Source organism: Loxodonta africana, chromosome 18 (assembly GCF_030014295.1).
Source record: "Loxodonta africana isolate mLoxAfr1 chromosome 18, mLoxAfr1.hap2, whole genome shotgun sequence".
In the NCBI taxonomy this organism is placed as follows: Eukaryota; Metazoa; Chordata; class Mammalia; order Proboscidea; family Elephantidae; genus Loxodonta; species Loxodonta africana.
This window is the reverse complement of record NC_087359.1, coordinates 12,240,505-12,257,128: the sequence shown is the minus strand read 5'-3', so window position 1 is coordinate 12,257,128 and position 16,624 is coordinate 12,240,505. Positions and strand designations below refer to the sequence as shown.

The 16,624-nt window shown below is 53.0% G+C and overlaps 1 protein-coding gene across 4 annotated transcripts in view; it reads left to right on the top strand.

The window, feature by feature from the left end:
• The window catches only part of BAIAP2 (BAR/IMD domain containing adaptor protein 2), a 69,445-nt gene that overhangs the window by 10,174 nt on the left and 42,647 nt on the right, over positions 1-16,624 (top strand). For all 4 annotated transcript variants that reach the window (XR_010318265.1, XM_064270584.1, XM_064270586.1 and 1 more), the window contains exons 2-3: positions 3,478-3,553; positions 7,678-7,764. Coding sequence is in view for 3 of the 4 variants with exons in the window: in XM_064270584.1 (XP_064126654.1) it covers positions 3,478-3,553; positions 7,678-7,764 (163 nt within the window). In the remaining variant the exon portion in view is untranslated. The remainder of the gene's footprint in view (positions 1-3,477; positions 3,554-7,677; positions 7,765-16,624) is intronic.

Below are 16,624 nucleotides of genomic sequence, written 5' to 3'. Positions count from 1 at the left end.
GCTGGGCAGAATGGGCTGCCCAGGGCTTGGCCAACTTCCCCCAGGCTTGCCGGCTCACCTGTATCCTGATGGTGGCTGGGGTACTCGGCCCCCTACTCGCTCTGGTAGAAGTAGGTGGTCAGGAGTCTTTGGGGAGCTGGTGTAGGGATGGCCTGGCCTGATCTCTGCTATGGACACACAGTGGATGCCTGGATCCCACTGTGGCCCAGTAGGGACACGGACACCCAGCTTTGTGAATGTCCCAGCAGCAGGGCACTTCTATAATGTGCCTGGGCTGTGACCCTTGATGGGGCAGACCCCCTCTCCACCTGCTCCTGTGGGGGAATTCCCTACTGGCGCCAGAGAGCCCCCAACAGGCCCCCCATGCCCTAGCACTGTGCCTGGCCCATGAGAGGCACTCCCTAATGAATACTGAATGGACAAATGAGTAAATGAGGGTGCCCGTGCTAAATATAGTGCTTGGCCCACAAAGGCTGCCCGAGCCACACAGGCCTCACCGTGTGCACAGTGAGATTCCAGCAGGCGTGGGCTTGTCATCCGTGTGTCACAGCTTAGGGTTGCAGGAAGGTGCGGTGGTTGCTTACACTGTCACCTGTCTGTGCAGGCAGGTGGGGCAGGCCTGGGGGAGAAAGGAGGCTTCCCATGTGCTTGGCTCTCTGGGAGCCCAAGGCCAACCCAGGGTTAGGATGGCCCTGGGGGCCCCCATGCTTTACCCCAGCATGCAGGGCGTCACTCCGCCTCTGTATCGAAGTTTGTTTCCTCCCAGCCTTGGTTTCTCTGTTTCCATAGCCCTCTAGTGCTGATAACGAAACCCTCCCTTCCCTTTGAGACTCGCAGAGCCCCCTTCTGCCCCAGGCAGGTTATGGAAGGGAGCGTGGGGGTGTCAAGGTGGTACCCTGCTCAGCTCGGTGGGGGAAGCAGGCCTCCCCTCCCCTATAGGAGGGGCTCACCTAGGTGGCTCTGCCTGACCCTGCTGTCCTGCCCCACAGCTGTCCTGGCCCACAAACCCCCCGTCCCCGATGCCTGTGCCTGCTGTGGGCATGGGGGGAGGCTGGACAGGCCGTGGATGGAAACCTGGGCCTAGTTAGGGAGCAGCGGTCAGGCTGAGTGCTGCCCTGCCATGGGCAATGCTGGGTGGTGGGCCGGAGCCTTCATGGGGGGCCCTGTTCGGGGGCTTGGGGCCATGTGATTCCCAGCACCTGCCAGGGCAGCATGCTCACTCTGGGGCACAGCCACCCTCCAGGTCGGCGATCCCAGACCTTGTGCCCCTTCCTCACAGTAAGAAGTGCATCCATGCTGCAACTCTGTGCTCATGTATGCATACACACACGTACGCACACATGTACACCTGTACATGAGCTCCTGTGCGTGCACACACATGCGTATGCATCTATATATGTGCATGGACGTGTACATAACCTATACACGTACATACCCATATACACATGTACGTGAGCACCTATGTGTACACACACACGCATATACACCTGTATATGCATACACATACGTACATACACTTATACATGTACATACACACTTGTACACACGTATACACACTCATACACACCTATACACTTGTTCACACACACCTATGCATGTGTTCACACACATGTATACACTCACATACATGCATATACACCTGCACGTGCATACCCACACAGGTAGACACGTGTACACATACACATACATACACTCATACGCACACGTACATGCATGTACAGGTGCACACTAACACACATGCAGGTATGCACGTATACACACTTACAGAATAAACATGCGTACACACACGTATGAGCTCACACATGTACACATGCACACACACTCGTGTGCACACATACTACATGCATATAGATGCACACTCATACATTAACTCACACGCACACACCTGCAACCCCAGAATCAGGAACTGCCCTGCCCTCACTGGGGTTGTCCCACTTGTGCTCTGATTCATTCAAATAACACAAACCCCTTTTGTGTCTCTCAACCACTTCACAACCGTCCACAGGTCTGGAAGGGAGACCGGGCAACGCTGCCATGAGTTCCTCCAGTATGGGGGCGTTTGCTCGTCTACATGGGTAACTCCCAGGCACGCGTCGCCGGCTCCTAGAGGCCTCCCCCACGCCTATGTGTATGACCCTGAGGCACCCATAGACTCCATACGTTCTGGGCCAGACAGGGCCTTCATCCCGTTGGCTCACACCCACCCCAGACTGTGTCAGCTCTGGTCTCACGCACAGTGCAGTCCAGAACCTCTGTTGAGCCAGGAGGGAGGGATTGCTGCCCAGGGTGAGGCTGGGGGCTTCACCTTGCTCAGGCGCCCAGCCCGGGTGAGGGCCAGGGGCTGTGAGTTCACACCATGGAGGAGCTGAGTGTCTGAGGTGGTAAGGGGCTGGTGGCTTCTCGCTAGGCCTGAGCTGAAGCGTGGTCAGAGCAGGACTCCCTGCAGGCAGGCGCTGGAGCATGTGCTAGGTAGTGGGTTTCCGGTAGCCAGGCCGCAGAGGGGGCGCATGTCACTGTAGATGCTGCAGACTGAGGGTGAGGAGCAGAGAGCATGTCACTGGGCCTGGGGTGGCTGCCAGCCAGGCCAACAGACGGGCCTAGGGTGAGGGCACCCGTCAGACAAGCCTTGGGGACCCCCTCTGTGGCAGGGCGAGACATGTCTCCTGCCCATCTCCCTCACCCCAGGAAAGCCCAGCAGAGGCATGGGATAAAATCACTGAGGACTTAGAATGTGGTAGAGCCAGGTCTCTGTGCTTCCTCCCGGTTCTCGGCTGGCGTGGGGCTCTGCTGACAGCCAGTGCCACTCCTGCCGGGAGAATTCTCGTTTGGCTGCTCTCAGTGTTGCCTGCTCTGATGCCTTGTAATTAAAACATGCATTTGGCCTTCGCCATGAAAATCTAATTTCTTCGTCTGAGATCTGCTGATCTTGGCACCGGACGCCAGCCCGTCTAGCGTGTGGATCGGAGTCGGCTGGATTGCTCATAGCCAGTGTTTGCAAATCAGGCCGTGGGTCTCTCTAATCAGAGCCCAGGTTTGGTAATTGGTGTGTAAAGATTCTCAAGGGAGGGGGACGTTGGGTGGCACTGGGCCATCTGTGTGGCCAGTGGGGGTTGAGTCGCTGACTCAGCCTGCCGGGTGGGGTAACAGCTCCCTGGTGGCCGCACTTCAGAGCAGGTTATATGTGAGGCATCGTCCCACGTGTGCGACGTGCATCCGCTTGTTTAACCCGCAGGCCTCCCTCTGCGGGTCCTGTTGCTGTCCCCATTGTGCAGATGTGAACACTGAGCTTAGGAAGTAATTTGCCTTCAGTAAGGAGCAGAGCTGGGGTTTAAACTCAAGGAGTCTGACAGCAGGCTGCGTGGTCTTAATCGCAGGGGATGCTGCCATCTTTGGGTTTCCTGGTCGCTGCGCGGACCCTCCTGGCGTCACTGGGCGGCCACCTGCGCATTGACGCTGTCTCTCTATGTCTCTCCACAGACCATCATGGAGCAGTTCAACCCCAGCCTCCGGAACTTCATCGCCATGGGGAAGAACTACGAGAAGGCCCTGGCAGGTAGGACTGCACTGGGCCCCTCAGGGTCAGGGGAGGGGCATTCTTGGATTTGGACACAGGCCGTAGCTCGTCGGCAGATGGACTTGGGCACAGGCGGGGGCGGGGCTGTGATGGAAGAAGGCCTTTTGTCCTGGAAACAAACCTGGCAGAGGCGCTGAGCGGAGGAGGTGTGGGTGCCAGCAGCGCCATGGCCCTGAGCTTGACAATCTGCTCCTGTGGTTACAGCGACGGCCCCACCCTTGGTGATGTGAGCCATTCCTGCAGCTGGGGTGACAAGCCCGGCGTCCTGGCTCTGATCCTTGTCCACAGCCCCTAAAGGTGGGCAGGATTTCAACATCGGTCCTTTGGAACTCAAGGTTGGGGTTTAAATTAAGTGGTCCTAGCCTGACCTAGTTTTTTTGTAGCCTGACCTAGTAGGTCCTAGTAGTCCCTGGGTGGTGCAGATAGTTAATGCGCTTGGTTGCTAACAGAAAGGTTGGAGGTTCAAATCTACCCAGAGGCAGAACTCAAATTCACGTAAAAAGACCAGACTTAATGGTCTGACTGAGACTGGAGGAACCCCTGAAGCCATGGCCCCCGGATACTCTGTTAACCCAGAATTAGAACCATTCCTGAAGCCCACTCTTCAGACAAAGATTAAACTGGACTATAAAACATAAAATAATACTCATCGAGAGTTTGCATCTTAGTTCAAGCAGGTACATGAGATTAAATGGGTGGCTCCTGTCTGGAGGCAGGATGAGAAGGCAGGAAGAGACAGGAGCTGGTTGGATGGACGCGGGAAACCCGGGGTAGAAAGGGGGAGTGTGTTGTGACAGTATAGGGATTGCAACTAGTGTCACATAACCGTATGAGTATAAATTTTTGTATGAGAAATTAACTTGAGCAGTAAACTTTCACCTAAAGCACAATTAAAAAAAAAAAAAGCTTTAAAAAAGAATCCACCTGAAGGTGCCTTGGAAAAAGCCCTGGTGATCTACTTCTGGAAAATCAGCCGTTGAAAACCCGGTGGAGCAGAGTTCTACTCAGACCCACACAGGGTTGCCGTGAGTCGGAATCGACTTGACGGCAACTAGTCTGGTTTTTGGTTTAAGTAAACTGTGCTTTGGAAAGGAAGCACATCCATCAGAAGCACACAACGAGCATCTTCTCCAAGCCTAACGAATCTGCTCCTGTTGAATGTCCACCGCTTTCTGGCCGTGTAGAGATGGGAGTTATAAACTTGAATCAACGGTGCAGGGATGGCTCAACCCTGGAGAGCGGCATTGGTCTCGAGCGTTTCAGGATGGTGGTAGCGTCCTTTTGTGATGCTGTCTGTTGGTAGGATGCTTGGACTGTCTGGGACTATTTGCAGAACATCTACCGTCAAGGAGTTCTTTTCACTCTGCGCATTGTTCTTCCTCAGAGTGACATCCCATTCCCAACTGTTTTGCATTCAGGGAATGTTGGGGATTGAATGGCACCCGCAAAAAGACATGTTGAAGTCCTAATCCTGGTATCTGTGAACATAAACTTGTTAGTGTTGGGGATTGAATGGTGGCCCCCCCAGAAAATGTGTTGGCGACCTAACACTGGTACCTGTGAAACTGTGACCTTGTTTGGAAATAGGGTCTTTGAAGGTGTTGTCAGTTAACGTGAGGTCCTAATCCCATCTGAGGGGTGTGTTATAAAAGAGAAGAAACAGAGACAGACAAACAGGAAGGATGGATGTGAGACTCTGCAGCCACACACCAAGGGATGCCTGGGGCTACCAGAAGCTGGGAGAGACAAGGAAGGCTCTTCCCCTGGAGCCTTCAGAGGGAACACGGCCCTGCCAACACCCTGAACTGTAAGACAGTCAGTTTCTGTCCTCGTCAGCCACCTGTGTGTGGTCCTTTGTTACAGCTGCCCCAGGACACCAGGACAGGGAGCCACAGGATGCCGTTGATGCCTCTTCAGTGGGGGTGGGGGGGGGGGCGGGGGGAGGCTGTTGTCTTCTCTTTACTTTGTGCACCCTGGCTCTCTGACGCTGAGGCACAGGCTTCCTTCTGGGCCTTTCCGCCTCTCGCCCAGATTCCCTGGGAGGCTGTGCTGGAGACAGAGAACCAGAGGCTTCTTCTCTTCCTGTTTTGAGCGCTCAGGGGATAGGCAGCTGTCTGGCCCCAGTCTTCACCTTGGAGCCAAGCTTCTGTGACCTCGTTTTTCTTCCACTTGTTTTAAGAAGCCCTCTCCCCCAGGCATCAGAAGCACTTTCGTTCCCCAGGATGAGGTGCCAGAAATGTCCTGGGCTGCAGAACAAGTTGTGTGCACTTAAACACAAAACTGCAAATAAAACTTGATCAAGTGCCCCGTTATCAGCCCCCATGGGGCCTGTGAGATCATGCATGCGGACGGCTCCAGCTGGCTCCACCCTTTCCAGCTCGGAAGGTTGGGTTCGCTCAGTGCACAGATCAGGCATGTGGCCAGGCACCTCAGCAGTACTGAATGGTCACGCATGCCCCTGAGGAGTTGGCCTGGACTGACGCTGGCCATGTCCTGTGCCTGTCAGTGGGCACCGCAACTTGGGCAGCAGGGAGTTTCCCACACCTAGGTCAGGATTTGCCCTTTCAGGTGCTGTGATACGCACCTGACGGCCAGCGACACCAAGTGCCAACTTTAGTCCACTTTTCGTTGGTTTGTTTGAGGATTTTAAGAGACTTTTTTTTTTTTTAGAGCAGGTTTAGGTTTGCAGAAAAATTGTGCAGAAAGTACTGAGAGTTCCCACATGCCCCCTCCTCCCTGCACATTGTTTCTTTTGTTGTTTTCATCCTGCACGTCTGTGATACATTTGTTCAACTGGTAAACCAATGCTGATACATTGTTATTAACTAGAGTTCACAGCCTACCTTAGGGTTCGCCCTCTGTGTTGTACAGTTCTGTGGGTTTTGACAAATGCATAACGTCATGTGTCCGCCATTATAGTATCATATAGAAGAGTTTCACTGCCCTCAAACTCCCCTGTGATCCACCAACTCTCCCCCCCGCCTCCCCTGAGCCCCTTTCTACACAATCTTTTCACTGTCTGTGTAGTTTCCCCTTGTCAAGAATGTCGTCTGGCTGGAATCATACAGTATGTCAGACTGGTGTCTTTCACGTAGCAATATCCACGTTTTTCATGGCTTGCATCACTTTTTATTCCTGCATATAACACTCCACTGTGTGAATGTACCAGTTCGTTCATCTATCCAGCTATTCAGGGACATCATAGTTATTCCAGTTTTTGGCAATTATGAAAAAAGCTGCCACGGGCATTCACGTGCAGCCTTTTGTCTGGTCGTAAGCTTCCATCCATTTGGGTGAACACCTAGGAGGGCGATTGTTGGATCAGATGGCAAGGCTGTGTTTAGCTTTGCACGAATCCACCAGACTGCCCAGTGGCGGGGCCACTGCATTCCCTGTTGCTCCACGTCCTCTCCCGCATTTGGCAGCGTCAGTGTTTGGGATTCTAATGGGCGTGTAGTGGAATCTCCTTGTTGTTTTGCACTTCCCTGATGATGTATGATGTCGGCATCTTTTTATCTGCTTTGGTGAGGTCTGCTCAGATCTTTTGCCCGTTTTGTAACTGAGTTGTTTGTTTTCTCACTGTCAAGTTTTGATGGTTCTTTGTGTGTCTTGGATATAAGTCCTGACTTTAGCCGACCTACTCCCAGTAGTGAGTCTTATTCTGAGACCAGGAAGCCGGGAACAGTAGTCCTCTCTCTCAGCTTGGCTTTGGGGTCTCTCCAGGTAAGGAGTTGGCTCTCTACCTCCCGGTGTTGCCTTTTCTGGCCCAGCCATGCCTTCTTTGCCACAGGAACTACACTTAAAGAACCTCCCCATCCCTTGCCAAATAACACGTGACTGGGAGTAGCTCTCTCCCCACTGAGTGAGGAGTGCTGGGTGTGAACGGAACACTGGGTTCTTAACACATAAAAGGAGCCCTCATGACCTGAATAGGGTCAGAATATCCACAAGAATATCACAGGGCCTGGGATGAATCCCAAACCTGAGTCGTGTGCATGGGGAGCCTGAGGGTTGGGCTGATGGGCTCAGGGGCAGCTGTGTCTTTGCAGCTGGTCTTGTCAGTCCTCGTGAAGGAAGTAACGCTCCCTCTGCCTCTCTCTCAGGTGTGACGTATGCAGCCAAAGGCTATTTCGATGCCCTCGTGAAGATGGGAGAGCTGGCCAGTGAGAGCCAAGGCTCCAAGGAACTGGGTAAGACCCTGGACACATCTGACATGCTGGGTGGGGCTGGCCTCTTGTCTGCGTCTCATCCTCCTCAGGCTTGGAATCAGGTTTTATCTGTCAGATACGACGTGGTTTTAAAAATGATGACAACCTTCAGGGCTGGTGGGGGCCGTGGGGTGCACTGGACAGTTCCTTGGATGCTGCTCAGAGCTCACTGGGGAGGGGGGGTGTCTCCCCAGGGGCGCAGCTTAGAAGTGAGGAGACGTAGGAAAACCCTGGTTTAAAAGTGTTACATCGGGAATTAGCATCAAAGATTCAGACAGTGGGGTCAGGATGGACAGCCAGCTTCCCCCGACCTGTTAATGACATGGGGGAGTGGTCCTGGTATAAAACCAGCAAAGGGCGTGGACCATCCTCGGTGAGACCTGACTTCATGAAGAACGTTGCTCGTGCACCTGCCTCTCTCTAAGCAGAGGAAGAGACCACTAAGCACCAGTGTGGGTCTTCCGGGGCGGGGGGGTCTTCCTGGGGGGTGGCCTTCCTGGGTGCATTTTCATTGTATTTGTGCCTTGTCTACTTTTTGCAAACTTTCTGCACAAAGCTTGTCTTACTTTGACAATCAATGCGATGAAGCTGTGAGCTCCTGCACTGGGCTGTCAGCAGCGGCTTTCTGTCAGTGTTGTGGTCTGTGAGGGAGGAGGGCGGGGCCCTCAGGGCTCCTCCTGCCCTGTCTGGTGGGACTTAGGGCCCGCGGGGAGGACCTGGAGGGCTGGCCTGGTGATGCTCTGGTCTTCACTCTCAGGGTGGGCTGTGGATGGGGAGATGGACCTTGGTCCAAACAGGAAAACCAACATGGGCTGAGAACCCGTTAGGATTTTCCCGGCTTCCGCTTTGGTGATGGAGGGTCTGCTTCCTGCATGTGGACTCCTGATGGCGGGAATCGGCCTGCGGCCAGCTTTCCCAGGGTGGCCTGCGGGTCTCAGGCAGTTGGTGTAGAAGTAATCACCCTGGCTGGATGAGGAAAGGAGGTAGCCATGCCGTGCCTTGGCCCCTCTGATGGTTGTGTTTTCCCTTGAGTGGCTGGCTGCTGCCCTCGACAGACAGTCAGCCCTGGGCAGCAGTTGCAACTCTGGGGGTTTGGGTCCCTGTTTCTCACATGCTGTGCCAAGCCCCTGTCCATGGAGCTTTGCCTGCTCTTTTTCCTTCAATCCGTTCCACAACCGCCTGCACAGGATGTCAGGTCTAGAGACCGCGGGGCTCTGCAGTTGCCTCTTCCACTCCTTTGTTTGGAGAAACTAAGGCCAAACCTGTAAGTTGCCATGGCTGGCCAGACAGGGGTCCTGACCCCGGATAGGCACCATTCCCTTGGGCAGCTCAAGGGGCGCATGCTGTGGGTCTTCTCATTCCCACCCTTACAGGTGGACGGCGGCCAGCGTGCCATGTTGAGAAGGCACCTGGGTAGGTGATAGGCCAGAGTACCAGCCTGTGGGGCGTAGGCTGTGTGGGGAGCCACCAGGGAGAGGCCGCTCACAGGTGGGGCTCAGGTGGTTAGAAGGCAGTGTTGCTCTCATCTCCGGTGACTCCAGGGAAACCTCTTCATCTTGTGGCAGTCCCCTGGGAACATAGCAGGGCTATGGGTGCCCACACACTGGCCTGCTTAGTGATGTCGGGCGGATAGAGGTCACACTCTGCTGTGAAGAATAGGCTGTGGGACAGCGGCCTCACCTGGGCTCCCCTGGGCCTCCTGGCTGCCCCTCCCGGAGGCCCAGTTCTGGATATGCGGAGTTGGGGGCTAGTGTGTTTGCACACATACTGTGACTCGTCTGGGGGTTAATCATCGCGGTTAATCACGCAGTGGATCGTAGGGGCATGTGCTGGAGGACGGGGTGTGCCGTCTCCTGCCATCATGAGCACGTGCAGGGGATGCGAGGTCTTCCCACGGGAAACGTCACATTCCGGTGTAGCCCCACAGTTGGGGGGGGTGTCCAGGACTGCAGTGGGAGTCTAGAACTTACTGTTGGCAGAGTTCTGGGAGGTTGCTAGCTTCACCAGACCTGGTGAGCAGGGTGGAAGGGCTCTTGCCACCTGCAATGTGCCCTGGTGTTGGCATGTGGGGAGTGCCATGGGAGAGATATTTCTGCCTCACCCTGGGGCTCACAGGATTTCCACTTTAATCAGGGGGTTCCAGTCGACTGTGGGTCTTTGACGTCTCCTCTGGGGTTTATTTGGGGATGGATTCCTTCGCCTGACAAATACGAATCCCCGTGTGTCTGCAACTCACGTATTTAAAGTGCAAAACCAGTGGTTTTTAGTGTAGCCACAGATCTGTGTGACCATCAGCACAGTCAATTTCAGAACATTCTCATTTTCCTAAAAAGAGACCCCGTACCCTTTAGTCGTTGCTTCCATTCCCTGTGTCCCCCAGCTCCTGGTAACCTCTAGTCTACTTTCTGTCTTTATGGATTTGTCTATTCGGGACATTTCATAGGAATAGAATCATAATACCTGGCCTTTTGTGTCTGGCTTCTTAATGTTTTCAAGGTTCATCTGTGTTGTAGCGTGTATGAAAACTTTCTTTCTCTTTATTGCTGGATAATATACCGCTGCTTGCATGAGCCGTGTCTCGTTTATCCACCAGCTCTTGTGAACAGCGCCGCAGTAACCGTTGCTGTTGAAGCTTTTCTGAGCAGACACTTGTCTTCATTTCTCCTGAGTCTGTACCTGGGAGAGGAATTGCTGGGTCAGATGGTCAGGAGTTGAGTTTTTATTAAAGCAACATGTGGCCCTGGTTTCACAATATGTCCCCTGCCCTCTTCTCCTCTCACCCCGGCGTCCCACTTCTTGGGGGTCGCTGCCCTCAGCTCCTAAAGCTGTTTTTCTTGGTGCCTGCTTCTATGTGTTTAAAAAGCAGGTTTCTTCCTTTTTTTTTTTAATTTTAGAAATTAATAATTCTTACTATTGAAGATTTGAATTTAACTTTTTTATGCAGCTCCCTTGCCCTGATATAATTTATCACAATTTTTGCTTAAATCCATATGTGATGTTTATATTGTGACTGTATCAATCTTAGCCATGGCTAAGACATCTGCTGTGTTTTGTTACAGCTTCATTGAGGTATAAGTGATACACAGCAAGCTGTCCATGTGTAAAGTATACAGTGTGATGGGTTTTGACACGTGTGAGCACCCACGAAACCATCGCCACAATAGAGATCACGAGTCTCTCCCTCGTCCTGTTTCCCTGGCCTGTCAGTCTCTCCCCACTGTATCCCTCCCCATCCGCAAGAAACCACTGATCTGCTTTCTGTCACTGTAATTCCGTGTGCATTTTCTAGGGTGTTATATCCATGGGATGGTATGGTATGCACCCTTTCTCATCTGGCTTCTGTCAGGCAGCATAACATTTTGAGATTCGTGCACACTGTCTGCGTGCGGACGAGTAGCTCGTTAGGTTTTATTGCTACGCGGTGTTCCAGCCTACCGAGGTCCTGCACTTTGTTTATTCAGTCCTGTGTTGGTGGACCCTTGACTTGTTTCCAGCTTGGGGCTGTTACAGATTACATTTCCATAATTAACTAACCTTGCTGAGCACCTTTCCAGGTACTTATCAGCTGCTTATACATCTTCTTGGGTGAGTTGTCCATTCAAGTCTTTTGCCCGCTCCCTTTTATTAGGTTACTTGCCTTCTTATTTTTGAATTGTAAACATTCTTTATATACTCTAGATGCAGGCCCTTTGTCGGACATATATTTTACACATATTTTCCCTCGGTTTGGTTTGCCTTTCATTTTTGTAACTTTTTTAAAGAGCGAAAGTTTTTTCCATTTTGGTGAGGTCCAATTTATTGACTTTCTCATGTATTGTGTTCATGAATGTTTATTATGATTACTCTTTCTCCCCATAAAACTGGGTTTTCCTTCACTTCTGCCTTTGCTTGTTTCTGTATGGACCGTCACGAATTTGTTCCTCTGTCTGCCACCGGCCAACTCAGGGGATCGTTTTATGTCTTCTTTTGGAGATTGCCCTCCTGGAGCCCCCACCCCCTGCCCTGACTGGGGGGCTGGGCTGCCCCCCCGCCACATGCTTTGGAGTGTCCTGCCACCATCGTCTGAACTTCCTTGTGCTCTCCTATACGGGAGCACCTGTGTTTTTCAGCATTCATGTTTTGCTCTCTCATTTAGAGATTGTTTTTTTTTTTTTCTTCATACTTCATTTTTGAGAGCAGATTTAAGTGTACAGAGAAATTGTGTAGCAAGTAGACAGTTGCTGCGGACTCCTAGAGTTTTAGCGTCTTGTATTCCTGTGATACACGTGTTACAACGGGTGACCAATATCAATGCATTATTACTAACTGAAGTGCACAGCCTACTTTAGGGCTCGCTCTCTGTGTTGTACTGTCCTGTGGATGTTGACAGATGCAGACTGTCATGTGTCCACCATGACAGAATCGTGCAGAATACTTTCACAGCCCTAAAAATGCCCTGGGCGTCACCTACTCATCACCCCTTCCACCCCAGCCTCTGGATCCCTGGCAACCACTAGTGTGCTCACTGTCTCTATAGTTTTCCTTTTCTTGAATGTCATCTGGTTGGAATCTTACAGTGGGTAGTCTTTCCGGACTGGCTTCTTTCACTTAAAACCCAAGGCTGCTGAGTCAATTCCGACTCATAGCGACCCTATAGGACAGAGTAGAACTGCCAGGTAGAGTTTCCAAGGAGCGCCTGGCAGATTCAAACTGCCGACCTTTTGCTTAGCAGCCATACCACTTAACCACTATGCCACCAGGTTTCCTCTCTCACTTAGCAACGTACATTTAAGCTTTCTCCAGTCTTTTCATGGCTTATGGCTCATTTCTTTTTACTGATGAATAATGCTCCATTGTATGGGCGGACCACGGTTTGTTTATGGGGAATCAACTTGTTGTTAAAGGTTCCTACAAAGGAAATACAGTTTTTGAGCCTAGGTGTCTGCAGGTGTTTCTCTACCCGGCACCCAGTGGGTGGCTTGGCTGGGGGTCAGCATTCAGGGTGGGAAACCGTCTTCCTTCGGACTTTGGTGGCATTGTCCCAAAGCTCTGGGCTTGTGGTCCTCCATCAATGCCATCTTGACACTGATTTCTGTAGATGGCTTTTGTTTTTGTTTTTTTCCCTCCCTGGAAGCCTTAAGAGCTTCGTCCTTGGTGTTCTGAAATTTCCCAACAGTATGCCTCATGGGAACCTGGCGTTCCTAGAGGAGGCCCACGAACCAAGCATCCCTGAAGGACAGGTTTGGGGCCAGTGCTCCGGGCCACCTGTGGGGGGTGTGACCAGGGCTGGCGTGTAAACTGCGTCCAGTGGGTGAGGAGGGGGTGGGCTTAGTGACAGGTGGAGGAGGGGGGGCAAAGGTGCACACCCAAGTGTCCCGATGAGGTATTTCTGCAGAATGTGAACAGTCTGGAGCAGAGGAGGTGGTGGGCTCAGAGGAAGTTGGGTTCGAGCAGCGGGGCCGCGTGGGGATGGGTTCTGGGCTTGTGCCAGGGGTGGCTGGCCCTTGGAAGATCGTCACCAGGAAGGTGGACTCGTGCAGCAGGGGCAGGCTGGCCCTTGGAAGATCATCCCCAGGAAGGTGGACTTGCATGGCAGGCCTTTTCTCTTTCCATGTTCAGATTCATCTGTGTTGTTGAAAGTAGGAGAGTGCATTCGTTTACACTGCTCTAGAACATTCCATGCTGTGAGCACACACAAGTCATTTCACTGTTCTCTTGAGGAACAGCTGGGTTTTTCCTGGTGCCTTTTTCCTGCTTGCCCTTTGTTTCCTAGTTGCCATAACAAAATACCACAAATTTGGGTGGCTTGAAGGAACAGAAATCTATTGTCTCACAGTTGTGAATCAGAAGTCTGAATCACGGTATCGGCCACGTCAGTCCTGCGGTCTCTGAGAGGAAAGTTGCCTCCCTCCCGGCTGTTGGTGGCTGCCAGTGAGCCTTGGGGTTCCTTCGCTGCTTCTCCATGCATCTTTCCCATCTCCAGGTCTGTCCTCTGCTTTTATAAGACACCCCTTGGAAGGGGTTAGGATTTGGATATACCCCTACCCACCTGGTATGACCTCATTTTACCTAACTGATAATGTCTTTGGAGACGCTGTTTCCACACAGGGTCACGTTCTCAGCACAGGGCTCAGGACTTGCACATCTTTTTGATAACACAGTTCTGTCCACATCGTGCTCTGAGCATGCTGGTCTGGGAGCCACGGTTCCCAGCCCTGAGCTGACGCCAGCAAGATTCTGGAATGTTCTGCCTGCAGCACTAAGGGCACACACTCTTCACGCAGCTGGTGTCACCCGGCAAGGCCGCTCTCCTCGGACAGCGCTGCTCACCACAGGCTGCAGGTCTCCCTTGCCCCCCTGACCGCACTGGAGGGGAGTGGGCCAGTGGATTCGAGCTGGCTTGGGTGTTTTGGGCGTAAAAAGTCCCTCTCTGGGACTCTTTGCGTTAGGCTCAACACACGCAGGAAGGCCCAGTGCCTTTCTCAGGCCCCCTTATCTTGGCATAGTTGAGACCCGTACACTGGACCTGGGCAGGGCACAACCCCAGGCCCCTGAGAGAGGGTGGCAGCCCCTGATGGGCTTGGCCAGCCTGGTTCTTGGAGGCCCTTGGACGGGAGGTAAAAACCTATAGCCAAGTCCGGTGTCTCCAGCACTAAAGTAGCAGGTTGCTTTCACTTTGTTATTTTGTGGGTATCTTGGGTGTTGGCGGGCAGGTTTGCCAAGGTAGGGGTCCAGCCCAGAGGAACCCCAGCCCTGGACCAGCCCTGTGCCAGTATCTGCTGAGAAAGGGCAGGTCTGCTGGGAGCTGAGTGTGGGTGCCCTTCCTGCTGTAACGCCCTCACAGGGAGGCTGGGGTCCTTTGCTCTGGGCTGGAGCCGGAGAATTTGCCCATCGTCCCCATGGACCAGTGTCCCTGGGTTCTAGGTGGGAGGCCACTCACTCAGGAAATGTGTTCCTCCTTGTTCCTCAAGTCCTGGGCTTGTTTGAGCTCTCGGCCCCATTAACTCTGGCGGCTGTGGGCATCTATGGTGAACCCCTCCCCAAAGGCCAGTCAGGCTCCATTGGGGGTGGGGGCTTGTTCTCCCGGTTCTTTGAATGGCCCCAAGTCTAAAATGTTCACTGAGAGGCATTACGGCCAGGTGTGTGGCCTGTGTTTCAGGCGTCCACATTTGCCTGAAAAGAATATTCCCTGGTGACAGGTGTGGGCTTTCTTATTGTCTCCGAATCTTCGGTAACGTTGTCCTTCGTAGTTATCAGCAAAAGAGACATGTTATTCTCCTGGGATGGCTGGCTTATCAGTTTCTGTGTAGTGTTTGCTTTATGCATTTGAAGGCGGTGTTATTAAGTACACACACTACACGTTGTTTTGTGTCTTCTTGAAGACAGGAACCTTATCGTTGGGATGTGGCTGTCTCAGTCCCTAGTAATCCCTTTTCTGGTCTGTTTGTTCGCTGTTTATTGGTTTCTACCTACTCCTCTCTTCTCGTTGTAGCCCTGGGGGATCGCTGAGCCTCTGACCACTTCCCCTCAGCATGGCCTTGCTGCCCCAGGACGGGGGTGCTGCCTCCCTGCTATCCAGGAGGTGACCAGAGCCCTCAGGGGATGCCCTTTGTGAAGAGGCTAGGAGGTGGCCAGGTTGGTGCCGGCATGGAGGGCTCTCTCTGCTGTGGTCAGACACCCTGAACCAGGTGCCAGCCTAGACATGACCCCAGAGATTGTTCTGAATTCTCACTTTCCATGTGGGAGACCTGGGTTCGATTCCCAGCCAAAGGCCCTGAGTGCAGCCACCACCCATCTGTCAGTGGAGGCTTGCATGTTGCAACGATACTGAATAGGTTTCAGAAGCTTCCAGACGAAGACATACTGGGAAGAAAGGCCTGGTGATCTACTTCCAAAGGTCAGCCAGTGACAACTCCGTGGAGTGCAACAGTCTGATCCGCAACCAACCGTGGGGATGTTGCAGGACTGGACAGCATTTTGTTCTGTTGTGCATGGGGTCACCATGAGTCAGGGCTCCCCTGACAGCAGCCAGCAACGACAGCAGCAGACCAGCCTTGATTTGACCCCAGAGATTGTTTTTTAGTGACTTAATGTTGACGCCCAGCAAAGTGGGACTCTAACTCACCCTTTTGCTGCCAGTTTCCTGCCTGCGTCCTCGGGTTGTGGCCCTGGTGGCTGTGGGGAGCAGTCCGATGCCCCTGCCATCCCCACTTTTCCTTATCTTGCTGTTTTGACCCCCACTTTCCCATGCCGAGGAGTCCTGGGGGGGCTGAGTGGTTAAGCACTCAGCTGCTAACCAAAAGGTTGGTGTTTCAAACCTACCCAGTGGCTCCACGGGAGAAAAGACCTGGCAATCTGCTCCCACGAAGATTACAGCCTAGAGAACCTTATGGGGCAGCTTTACTCCGTCACATGGGGTCGCTGTGAGTCAGAACTGACTCCACGGCACCCAGCAACACGCAGCCCTTTACCATTCTTTACCTTCTTGCTCATGTTTGGGACGGGGTGTCCAGTGGCTCCTGCTGGCTCGCTGGGCTGTCTTAGCCCATTAGGATAAGGTGGGATTAGACTGCACTGACCCTTGTCCTAGTTGCCGTGGCAGATGTCCCCCCCTTCACTGCAGGGCCCCAAGTCGCGTCCTTCCTGTGCCGACTGCAGCTGTCAAGTGGGATGCACCACCCCCAGCGTAGCCAGATGTGTGCGCAGAGGTAACCTGAGTCTCCGGAGTAGGCAGACTGCAGATAGGAGCCTCGTTTGAGCTGCCCGGCCATAGAAGCCAGCTGGCCTCCCGCGTGGTGGAAGCCCAGTCATTGCCCTTCCACAGCAGCCAACCAGTTGTCCACCCCTTTGTTCCTCCTCATTC